The sequence below is a fragment of the Dermacentor albipictus genome, chromosome 6, assembly GCF_038994185.2.
Source record: "Dermacentor albipictus isolate Rhodes 1998 colony chromosome 6, USDA_Dalb.pri_finalv2, whole genome shotgun sequence".
In the NCBI taxonomy this organism is placed as follows: domain Eukaryota; kingdom Metazoa; phylum Arthropoda; class Arachnida; order Ixodida; family Ixodidae; genus Dermacentor; species Dermacentor albipictus.
Window position 1 is genome coordinate 66,668,765 of NC_091826.1, and position 12,089 is coordinate 66,680,853.

Here is a 12,089-nt window from a genome sequence, read left to right on the forward strand (position 1 = left end):
GAAGGTCGTGCATCATAAACATGGTTGATAAAATAACATTCGGAGCCACCGCCACGACTTCCTTTCGCGCATGCGCATGGGATTGCGCCTGAGGAGTTTTCGGCGTTTGGCGACAGACGGACGGACGGACGGTCGGACGGATGGACAGGCTAGCCAAATACAGCTTTGCTGTAAAAGGCAGTAATAGACATAGTTTCCGCACTAAAACACGTTATCAAAGATGCAAGAGAAAGTAGTGACTTTGCGGCGGCTAAGCGCACATATTGCACAACATTACATGTTCCACAAGGTGAAAGTAAACACAATTGTTCTCGTTGCCGTGAGTTGTATATCATCTGTTTGCACGCTTCAAACCGCTTCAGAACAGCTTCGCTATGCGTAGATTCCAACAAGTCCTTCGGATCTGCTATTGTAAGCGATATCAATCTCGGTAAATAAATGAAATAGTGAAATAACTCTCCCAAATAGTCACTTTACCACCGCTGCTGAAATTCAGCAAGACAGATGTGTCAGTGCTTACGAAATGTTTATTAGGTAAGAAACTTGAGACTAGAACCAGTCGCAATATCTTTTATTGCCATAGCAATTATACGGCCACTCCACGCGCAGTTCCACCGTGACCGTCGCCCTGATGTTCCGTGTAAACTCCAAGTGCGATAACATCGTGGGCGCGCGTCGTACAATGTATGTGCGAGTGAAATCGAGCTAGAGTGAGCTGACGACGGCGGATCCATCTTGCGCGCGCAAGGGAGGAAGACCGGGAGGATGCGCGCCGCCTTCCATCGTGCGCAAGCACCACGGAGAGGGGGCGGGGGTGGAAGCGAGAAGTGCGTTCTACTCCGGCGGCGGCCACGCGTGCCCTATCTTGAAAGCAATCTGCCATGGGGAGAGAGTGCGCAGAGTGCTGATAGCTTCGTGCGCGCTTTGTTTTCACCGCTTAGTTCGCGTTGAACCTAGAGGTAGCACGAAGGTCAATTCGCTCGCTCTGCTGTTACGCTTCGTGGCGCTAGGTTCTTTATGGCGACTGTCTGTGGCCATCGAGTGACATGTGTTCATGTTTGCTTGTGTGCGCGTTACACCATGCTTGTCAATTTATTTAGTAAGTGAACGTTTACAAGGTTTTACGGCCGATCAACCTTATATCCGTATTTCACATTGCTGTATAATTGCAATGCAATCGCTGCGTCGCCTTTCGGACGTAACGGCGACTTTCTTTATTAGCACTAAATATATTGCTGATCGTGAACGTTGTTGCTTTAGACAAGTTTCCTCCGTAATCGCTGCGGAGAACTTTCCACTAAAAGAGTTTTAGAAAATTGAAGCGAAGATTACGGTCGAACCTGAGTGGCCATGTATCTCGACTATACGCTTCCTGTGTTATTTACTGTGACGTCCTTGCTGCTTAGGCTCTGCCTTCACAACGTTCCGTGCGTAAACCAAATGCGGTCACACCTGTCTACTGTGCCGTGGAAGTTGTTTCAATCTGTTATCACGATAAGATTTACTGACCCGCTTCGTTGCGTGTGGCACGCCTTTTGTTAGCGTCGCTCTGTCCTCACGCATTACCCCTGCGACTTATTTACTCAAGGAGGGGGACCTGGATGTGGTGCTTGAGAATCAGCTGGTGGCGGCCCTGGCAAAAGGTGACCTGCCGGCCACCTCATCGCACCCTTTCATGACAGTGGATCACCTCTACAAGGCCTACGGCTACATCGACAGCGTTCCTGTGCTTCAGGTAAGTTCTGGCGTGATATATATGCGCTGTTTTTGTTTCCTTTTTGTGGGACCAGCCGTCTTCGGCTTGTCTGCGAAGAAGTTCTAATTTTTTAGGCACGGTCACGTCGTATCACACAAACACAGAACTCGTGTATATTGTAAGGAAGATAACGAACGTGCGCACACTGTCAGCAGCATCGGCAGCATCAAGCGCGCAGCAGAGGCTCGAGCACGTGAACTGCTCAGTGCATCCTAGAACCGACGGTCGCTACGAACCCCAATAAATTTCTTTTATAAGCGGTGGAGGTACTGGGTAACGTTCCATTCTACCATCCTGGAACTCCGTTCTCGGACGCTACCCTCCGCCATTCCGGACGCTGACGAGCAGACTCTTCCATTTCCACCTGTCCCTTGCGCTGGCACCTTTCGCCAGCGGGAGCCTCCTATCTTCAGCGGAACCGACGACAACGACGTCGAAGAGTGGCTGTCTTCCTACGAACGGGTGAGCGTTCACAACAAATGGAATGACTCGGACAAACTGGTTTACGTATCATTCTACCTCGCGGGCGTAGCCAGTCCCTGGTTCAGAAATTATGAGAGGGATATCCGAACGTGGTCGGCGTTCAAGACGTCGATTACAGAAGTATTTGACCGACATGCCATCAGGAAACTCCAAGCCGAGCAGCGTTTGCGTACACGCGCACAGGACAGAGGTGAGACAGTCACCAGCCATATAGACGACGTTCTAGATTTGTGCAGGAGCGGGAACGCTGCCATGACGGAAGCATAAGCCATGAAGCACGTCATGAAGGGAATCGGTGATGACGCGTTCCAGATGCTTTTGTCCAAGGACCCGCGCACTGTTCGCGACATGATCAGCTTGTGCCAGAGCTATGATGAATTACGCAAGCAGCGAGCTCTGACAAGGTGACATCCCACACCAAATGCGGCTTCACCCTGCAGCCTGACCACCGGCCCGGAACAAGCCTATCTTATAACCCAAATCAAGGATTTCGTGCGTCAAGAAGTCGCACGACAGATATCTCTCGTGTCAGTCCCTCAGGAGTCTGCCAGCACTTTGTTGTCTCATCTCCGTCACGTGATCCATGAAGAGGTCGTGGAAGCACTGCCGGCTGTTCACCAGCAGGATGTCGTTGACTACACCAGTCACTTATGCTGCGGTTGCTGCAATGGCCCCTCGCACTGTGCCCGTGCGTTGCTTCCAGCAGCCTGTGCACCGACCTCCCCCTCCCGTACCCTGGACCACCACTGCCGTTGCTAACCCGTGGCGTACGCCGGACAATCACCCTATATGCTTCGCATGCAGGTATCCCGGTCTTGTCGCAAGGTTCTGTCGCCACCGATCGCAGGCGTTCGATGACTATCGCAGAGCGCCCTATGTGCGGCCTGATTCAAATGCGCCTTACGGACCCTTCGACCCATCACCAGCTTGCTCCCAGACTCATCGCCGTCCTCGGTTCGAGCGCCTCCGATCACCCTCCCTACGTCGCCGATCGCTTTCCCTTATGCGTCGACGACCCGTCTCTAACGAAGAGGGAAACTAGACAACGCAGTTCCTGAGGCAAGAACTGCGGAAGCGTCGACATGCTGAAGTCCTCCTCCTTTACCTGTTAGTGTCATTGATGTGTTTTTCGAAGGTGTCGCTACAGTCGCCCTCGTCGATACCGGTGCTGCTGTTTCAGTTATGGATGCCAGGTTTTGCCGTTCGCTTCGTAAAGTGACGACGTTTCTGTCTGGATTGTCGCTTCGAACGGCCAGTACCGCTGCTTGCACTGCCCGTGTGACCATACAGGACGTTTTGTACATGATTGAATTCATAGTTATTTCATCGTGCTCCCACGCCGTAATTCTAGGATGGGATTTGCTCTCACGCCACTATGCCATCATCAATTGCGCTCGTACTGAGATTGAACTTTTCCACCTTGGTGACCTGGCCTGCGTCGATGCTCATCCTGCCGATAAAATTGTCGCGAAAGAAGACACCTGTATTCCCCTGTGCTCTTCAGTATTCGTACCAGTCTTCTGTAGTACCATATCCGACGGGACGGTCTTCTTCATGCCCTCTCATCACTTTGTTACCCGAAAAGCGCTCCCTTTGCCCGTTGCAGCTCTTGACCTTGCCGCCAGTGAAAGCACGATGCCCATTTAGAATCATCTTTCATGGCCGCTATCGCTGCTCCGCCGCGAATGCCTTGGTTACGTCGAGTCGGTCGATTCAACACGAATTGTCTCCGTCCTCGACGAAGTGCCTTCTACTGCCGCGCATGAACTGAGTGCCCTCTTCGTACCAGACTCAACATGGACTGGTCTGTTCAGCCCATTCATCGCCGAAGATCTGACGCATTCGCAGCGATTTCAACTTCTCGCAATCCTTCAGCACTTCCGCCGTTCTTTCGGCGTTGCGCAAACATCTCTTGGCCGTGCATCGATGGTCGAGCATTACATCCATACTGGTTCTCACTCACCGCTGCGACAAAGACCATATCGCTCTTCCGCTATGGAACGTCGCGTCATTGCAGACCAGGTCTATGACATGCTCCGTCGAGGCGTCATTCAACCTTCCCAAAGCCCATGGGCCTCTCCCGTGGCCCTCGTCACAAAAAAGACGGTTCCATCCGCTTCTGTGTTGATTTTCGATGGTTGAACAAGATCACGCTGAAGGACTTCTACCCATTACCACGAATCAAAGATGCTCTGGCCTGTTTGCAGGGAGCCGAGTTCTTTTCTTCGCTGGATTTGCGGTCAGGCTACTTGCAGGTTCCGATGGCAGAGGCCGATCGCCCGAAAACCGCCTTTGTTACACAAGACGGCTTGTATGAATTCACCGTAATGCCTTTCGGACTTTGCAACGCACCTGCTACGTTTGAAAGAATGATGGACAATGTTCTGCGTGGCCTCAAATGGAAAATCTGTCTTTGCTCTCTTTGCGACATTGTAGTGTTCGCCCCTGATTTCGCAACGCACCTGCTCCGCCTCGAGCACGTACTCACTTGCTTGATCAACGCCGGGTTGCAACTTAACCTGAAGAAGGGTCGATTTGCTGTTCGTCAGCTCACAATTTTAGGTCATGTCGTATTAAAGAAGGGCATTCGCCCGGATCCCGAGAAGCTACGTGCTGTTACTGCGTTCCCAAAACCTACCACTATGAAAGAGCTACGCAGATTTATCGGCCTCCGCTCTTACTTCCGGCGATTTGTTCGAAACTTTGCGTCAATTATATCGCCTCTCATGCAGCTCCTTGGTGGCGCTAGAGATCTGTCATCATGGTCTCCAGCGTGTGACGACGCCTTCACAACCTTGCGCCGTTTTCTCACGACGCCACCCATTCTTCGCCATTTTGACCCTCAACCGCCAACCGAAATCCATACCGATGCAAGTGGTGTAGGCGTTGGCGCTGTGCTGCCACAGCGTCAACCTGGCCAAACAGAATACGTCGTTGCATACGCGAGCCGCACGTTAACCAAGGCGGAAACCAATTACAGCGTTACAGAAAAGGAGTGTTTGGCCATTGTCTGGGCGCTTGGCAAGTTTCGCCCATATTTATACGGCCGATCGTTTGCCGTAGTGACCGACCGCCACGCACTATGTTGGCTGTCGACGCTCAAAGATCCATCGGGCCGCTTTGCCAGCTGGGCATTGTGAATCCGAGAATATGGCATCCGCGTGGTTTACCGTTCCGGGCGAAATCACTCCAACGCTGACGCGCTATCCCGAGTGCCGCTTCCCCCGAAAGCCAGTCATGACTCCTCCTGCGAGTGCACATTATCATCTCTGGACGTTGACACTATCGCTGCTGCACAGCGTAATGATCCTTTGACTGCATCTCTGCTAGACCTTCTCTTAGATACGTCGAAAGCTCCGGCGTCACGTACGCTTCGGCGCCATGTTCCTCATTTTGCAATTCGAGACCACCTACTATATCGACGCAACTATGCTCCAGAGGGACGCACCTGGTTACTCGTCATTCCGAGAATATTGCGATCAGAGCTCTGCTCCTCGTTCCGCGTCGACCCTCAGTGTGGCCACGCGGGAGTCTTCAAGACCTACGAAAGACTTTGACACCGCTATTACTGGCGGGGAATGTACAATTTCGGTCGAACGTTCGTCCGCTCTTGTCATGAGTGGCAACGCCGCAAAGCGCCACCGCACAACTCCGCGGGTGAACTCCAGCCTTTACAATGTCCACCCTGACCCTTTGATCGCGTGGGCATAGATCTCTACGGGCCACTTCCGTTGACTCCTACCGGCAACAGGTGGATAATCGTTGTGGTAGAGCACTTAACTCGTTATGCAGAGACTGCTGCTCTACCAAATGCTACAGCGCAGGAGGTCGCCAATATCATACTTCGACGTTTTCTTTTTCGTCATGGAGGTCCACGCGAACATCTAAGTGACAGAGGCCGCGCCTTCTTAACTGAAGTCGTCGAACAACTGATAGCTGAATGCGCTATTGTTCATCGTAAATGCACTGTTTATCACCCACAGACTAACGGTACCACGGAACGCTTTAATCGAACTCTTGGTGACATGCTCGCCATGTATGTCTCACCTGATCACTCTATCTAGGACCTAGTTCTTCTGTTTGTTACCTACACCTACAACACCGCAGCTCTGGCCACTACCGGATTCTCACCATTTTACCTTCTTTACGGCCGTCATCCTTCGCACACAATCGACGCAATTCTGCCCTACCGGCCGGACCCATCAGAATGCCTGTCGATCTCGGAAGCCGCCAGACACGCCGAGGAATGTCGCCAGCTGGCCCGCCGATTCACCTCGGACGACCAGAACCGTCAAAAAGCCGTTCACGATGCCCAGAACTCGACTCCCACTTTTCTCCCGGGCGCTCTCGTCTGGTTGTTAGTGCCACACCGCACGCCTGGGCTCGCTTCAAAACTCCTTCCGAAGTACGACGAGCCATAGCGCGTTCTCGAGAGAACATCACCCATTAACTACCTGGTTGAGCCGCTAACGCCGCCGTCCGACATGCAACGTCGTAACCGCGAAGTCGTTCACGTTCAGCGTCTAAAGCCGTATCACCATTCTACCGTCCTTCCACAAAACTAAGTCGCCAGAATGGTTGCTTTATTTCGATGGGGCCATTGTAAGGAAGATAACGAACCGGCGCACACTGTCAGCAGCATTGGCAGCATCAAGCGCGTAGCAGAGGCTTGAGCTCGCGAACTGCTCAGTGCATCCTAGAACCAACGGTTGCTATGAACCCCAATAAATCTCCTTTATAATATTACTATTTTCATACAAAGGTGGTCGACTGTAGTACCATGCATTTGCTTCTATAGTTGTAAGACGCCCATGTCCGCATTACGTAATAGTTACATTCCAGGGCTTCTATAACCCTCTCTAGGACAATGGGACTCACGCGTCTCACTTTGTGAGGTACGCAGAAAATATTCTCACCGGCAGACACATATTCATCCGCTTTGTTTGTTGCTGTCTTCTTTCTGTAGGCTTTAACACTTTATGTGAGGCTAGTTTCTTGGAGTGTGTACTAACTGGCGACAAACATGCAAGAGCCCGAAAAAAAAGTATTCTTTTTTTTCATTGTTGGACTGCTTCCCGGATATGGCTCACATTTGCTGATGAAGAAAGTTCTGAAGATGCCCGATAAGTTATTTCCTATTCCTGTATATATAATTATATATTTTCTTAGCAATAAGCGCCAATTTTTGTATCTTGAGGTAATAGCGAGTTCGCAATACTTGCCCTACTGAATGCACAGGAATAAACGCGCACGTGCAGAAAAGGCTCCGATACTGGTGGTGGTCGACCCGGGACGAGATGTGCGCGCAATATTTTTTTTTTCTGCATGGTCTCCTCTGTGCCACGTTGCCCGACGTGTTTCGGTGCATATTACGAGGGGGCTGGTTGCATGCAATTTTTTTCTCATTCAAACCCTAGAGGGCCAGTGGGACAAATGTCCGGCTTTATAAAAGTAATCTGTGTGTTGTATAGCAGTGGAATTAGTTGCAAAGTACTTGTGAGCACCCTATTTATACATACCATACAAAAAATTCAAGCGTTTTTCTTTTACGAGACAAGTAGGCAGGGATAATTCTGCATATAGACCCTAGAGGGTCAATGGGGCATCTGCATGCCGCTTTTTGTAATATTATTTGGTGCTAGTGAGACAAATACGTTCCATTTTTTTAAATAAGTCATTTGGTGTAGAGAAGTGAAATTTGTGAACTATTACCTAGTACTCGATGCAGTCATACCACGCGAAAAAATATAATGAATATTGCAAAAATATACGCCGTCCCATAAAGGGATGAAGTAGTCTATACGCAGTGGCATCTCCAAGTTCTCAGCAATCATGTTGTGTGGGTATTTAAGAATGGATGAAGAAAAATTTGGGTTCAGGAAATCGTGAAAGTCAGAGATAACGCAGCTGGAAGGCCACGGCGTATGTCGTAGAAATGACGCGAGAAGGTAGGACTGGTTTTTTGCGTTCGGGAACTATGAGCTTGAAGGTCGGTGCGGCTGATGGCCACCGAGCAGCAGCAGCCGCCGCAAACTGCAAGCACGGGTGTTATTTATGTGTATCACGGAAGACACACTCCAGCTATCGTACAGCTACCACTTCTCTGCTGTTGCGAGTTGAAATGGGTCCGTAAGAGTACAACTGCACTGTGTCTTCGCAGCCACTGCGAATACCGTCTGCGGTATCTGCCGACAGAAACGATGTGCGTATCATTCTGCTTGGGCATCGTACACTGTACAATAAATTGCATCCATAAAAGTGAACAGGGCTGCAAATCGATCTAAACTCGCACCCTTACATTATTAACAGGAAAATAAGGGTGAAAATGAACTTAAACTACTTCACCCTCATTCTCTTTGGGGGTGTGAATAATTCTACACTGCAGATCGGTCTTCACGTAATGGGTTTATCTGCAGGGGCTGACCTTCACAGTGCGGGCCGGCGAGTGTTTCGGCCTGCTCGGCGTCAACGGTGCGGGAAAGACAACCACCTTCCGCCTGGTCACGGGCGAAATTCTGCCACACCACGGCGACGCGGTCATTTCCAACTTTTCTATCGTCCGCGAGAGGCAGCAGGTGAGCGCCTTGGCTCAGGTTTGCGAATTCAGCGCTTTAATTTTGCCACGCCCACTGCTGTCGACATTGCAAGTCTTTTCTTATTCCTTTCTTACGATAATCGTCGACGTTCTGGTCCCCCCCCCCCCTTTACTACAGCGCAATAGCCTCCTGTGACCCCTCGTACATAATGCTCATTGTCTTTGATCTTTTTCAATGTTCTTTACGAAGCGGCTACGTAAAATATTGATCCCTGATATAAACTCGGCTAAATGTGGGGTTGAATATGTGTAGGTGTGGTCTGTTAGGCACCCTTTCGCAGCAGTTCTCGCGAAAATTGATAATGATGCGAACATTCTTTTGTGATCGCACAGGACGACTAGCACCCGTGAAGTGCGTTTTAAATACCACAGCTTGACACAAATATCCAGTGTGTTGCGTCAACGCGCCAACCGATTCACACAATGTCACACCTTCGTCTCTGTGTTTAGACAAAGAAAACGTTTTTTTAACGACAGGAAACATCAGGAGACGGTTACCTTCTCTACTTACATGTAAACGGTTCTTTCAGCATTTAAGTGTTTTTTATTAGGATAGCAATTTTAGCGACACTCGATCCAAGCGTATTTGCGTCATTGTCGTTGCCGTGATGTTGCGCATAACGTCCAAGTGCGATAACATCGTCGTCATGTGCCATATATGCTGTATGTGCCAGCGAAAACGTGTGAGGTTGAGCCGTCAATGGTGGCTAAATCACGTGCCCGCCCAAGGGAGGCAAGCATGCAGTATGCGCGCCGCCTTCCATCGCGCCCAAGGTACGGAGGCGGGGGGGGGGGGGGGTGATGGTGTCGTTCTACTCCGGCGGCGGCTGCGTATGGTGCGGCTGCGTGGGCCCCAGTTTGAAAGTGATCTGGGATAGGGACAGAGTGCGCCGAGAGCTGGTAGCCCTGCGTGCGCTGTGTTCTTGTCATTTAGTTCGCTTCTCGCTGCCCGAAGGTCAATTCGTTTACTGCTGCTGGCGCGGTTTCTCACTCAAGCGTTTTGACCGCGAGTGTACGTGGTCATCGAGGGAGATGTGTTCATGATTGCTAGTGCGCCCGCGACACCCTGCTTGTTAAGTTAGTAAGCGAATGTTTACAAGTTTATACGACCGGTAAAACTACTATCCTTTCTTCATATAGTTATCTGCTGATCTGCTTTTGCAATCGTTGCTTCCCCTCTCGGGCGAAACTGCGGCTTCTTGACTAACAAAGAAGAGGTTATCGCATTCGTAGCATACATCTGGCAAGCAAGAACCGACTTGAAGAGGGATTGTCTTTCAGCCTTCTTAGGGTCTCAGGAGGATATGTGATTATTTTAAAGAAACACTGTAATGTGCATAAACGCTTTTTGTAATTTTAATGGAAAAAGTACCATATTCAACGACTGAGTACCGAGAACAAAGATTAGCAATGTTTGTTTGGTGGCAAATATAGCGCCCTAGGAGGCGGCAGATGGTGCAAACATACTGTCGGCTGACCAGTGGCCCTCACAATGTCACAACTCGGGTTATGTCTTAAACCTGACCGCGTGCTGGGCGAATCGGTGAGCTGGAGCTATGCTATTCCATTGATCAGCATATGGGTGCTTGCATATAATTTATTTATTTATTTATTTATTTATTTATTTATTTATTTATTTATTTATTTATTTATTTATTTATTTATTTATTTATTCATTTATTTAGCAGGGCTATTCTATTGACAAACACACAGTGCACGGTTCAGAAACGGGGTTTTATTTCTTCACTTGTTTAGGCATTCTTCTGGCAGCTGCGCTCTCCAAAGATTTAATATAAGTTGCAACAATAATCTGCGAATGCAGAAACTCTATAACATTTATAAATTTGGCGAGACACTTGAATTGCTCGGTTGTGTTAGAAAACTCAAATCTGAAACGGCGTCGTCTTAACAAGATGTGGGTTACGAGGATAGCGTTGTTTAGTTGTGATGACCTTGATGATTGAATAAGCAGTTACTCATCACGTGACACTATAGTTTTGTTGTTGTAGAAAAGGACGAAGCTGCAGATGTGGAGGATTGCTCAGATGATAAACTAGTAGATCCGGCTTTGAAATACAAACCCATACGGCTTCCACTTGGAAAAAAAAATTCGCCAGGTCTCTCTTTATTGGTAGCCTGTACCTATGGTACCAAACTACTGGTGCTAGGCGCTGCGTCTTGCCGCTAACAGCCCGGTTATCTCAGAAGTCAGAGCGCGCACTCTGGCCACAGCAACGATTCTCAGAACTTAATGTATTTTCCCTTCAACGGGCATGAACTCTGTTTTAGCATCTTGTCGATTAGAGTGTTTGGTTTCGTAAATTATAGCCGCATAAGTCGAGGCGCAGACAGTTTGAGTGCCACACGCAGTCACCTGTCGACTTTTGACGCAAAGGCGTAAACGGAATAGAGTCTCAGCGTGTCCGTAAACGTATTAGCGTTTGCGGAATACCGCAATACAGGAGAGCTGTACGGCAGCTGCAACGCATATAGTGACACCGTGTGAGGCTGCGTTTAACCTGAGACCACAATAAAGAAACACTGCAGTGACCTATTACAATCTTCTTAATGGTCGGTGTGCAGCCCTTGGAGTGTCATAATGGTTAACCTGGAGTCGTTTTATAGTTTTTCGTCGACGAGACCATTCACGTGACAAAAGGTAATTTTTCGTGGATGTAGTAGTTGTACAAAGGATTACAAGAAATCGGTACCAGCATTGCTACAGCCATCTACGGCTCCGGTATAGCCTGATCAGCTGCAAACGTCTAAGGGCGGGGACTCTAATGACGTCGCATCACGGGAATCGCTACCCGCGCTCCCGTCGCAGTGTTGGCGCTACATTGGCTACTGTCCGCAAAGAGACGGTCTGCTGGACATGCTGACGGGCGACGAGACCCTGCGGCTCTTCGGACGCCTCCGAGGCGTTCCCATGACAAGCGAGTACCTGAGAGCGCTGCTGTACGTCTTCCGCCTGCAGGAGATAGCCAACTACCTCGTCGGCACGTACAGGTACACGTCGTTTCGTTGTGCGCGGGTTTTAATAGGAAGCAGCTCACGTCGGTTTCACATCTGTCGGCAGTTCTATCGGTCGGTATTGCGAAATTCTTGGGCACTGGGAACCGGCTTTTATAGCACGCTACGTTGACCGAGAAAATCATGCTGGTGAGCTCACGTTTGTTATGCGCAGTAGGACAATGAAGCATGGCGTAAGAGTTGCAGATATGACGTCGGCTCTCATTACTGTCTAAAGCGTGC

General features: G+C 49.6%; 1 protein-coding gene across 2 annotated transcripts in view; it reads left to right on the forward strand.

The window, feature by feature from the left end:
- The window catches only part of LOC135916931 (phospholipid-transporting ATPase ABCA3-like), a 98,014-nt gene that overhangs the window by 78,868 nt on the left and 7,057 nt on the right, over window positions 1-12,089 (forward strand). For both annotated transcript variants that reach the window (XM_065450379.2, XM_065450370.2), the window contains 3 exons: window positions 1,589-1,735; window positions 8,656-8,814; window positions 11,662-11,843. In XM_065450379.2, coding sequence (XP_065306451.2) covers window positions 1,589-1,735; window positions 8,656-8,814; window positions 11,662-11,843 — 488 coding nt within the window. The remainder of the gene's footprint in view (window positions 1-1,588; window positions 1,736-8,655; window positions 8,815-11,661; window positions 11,844-12,089) is intronic.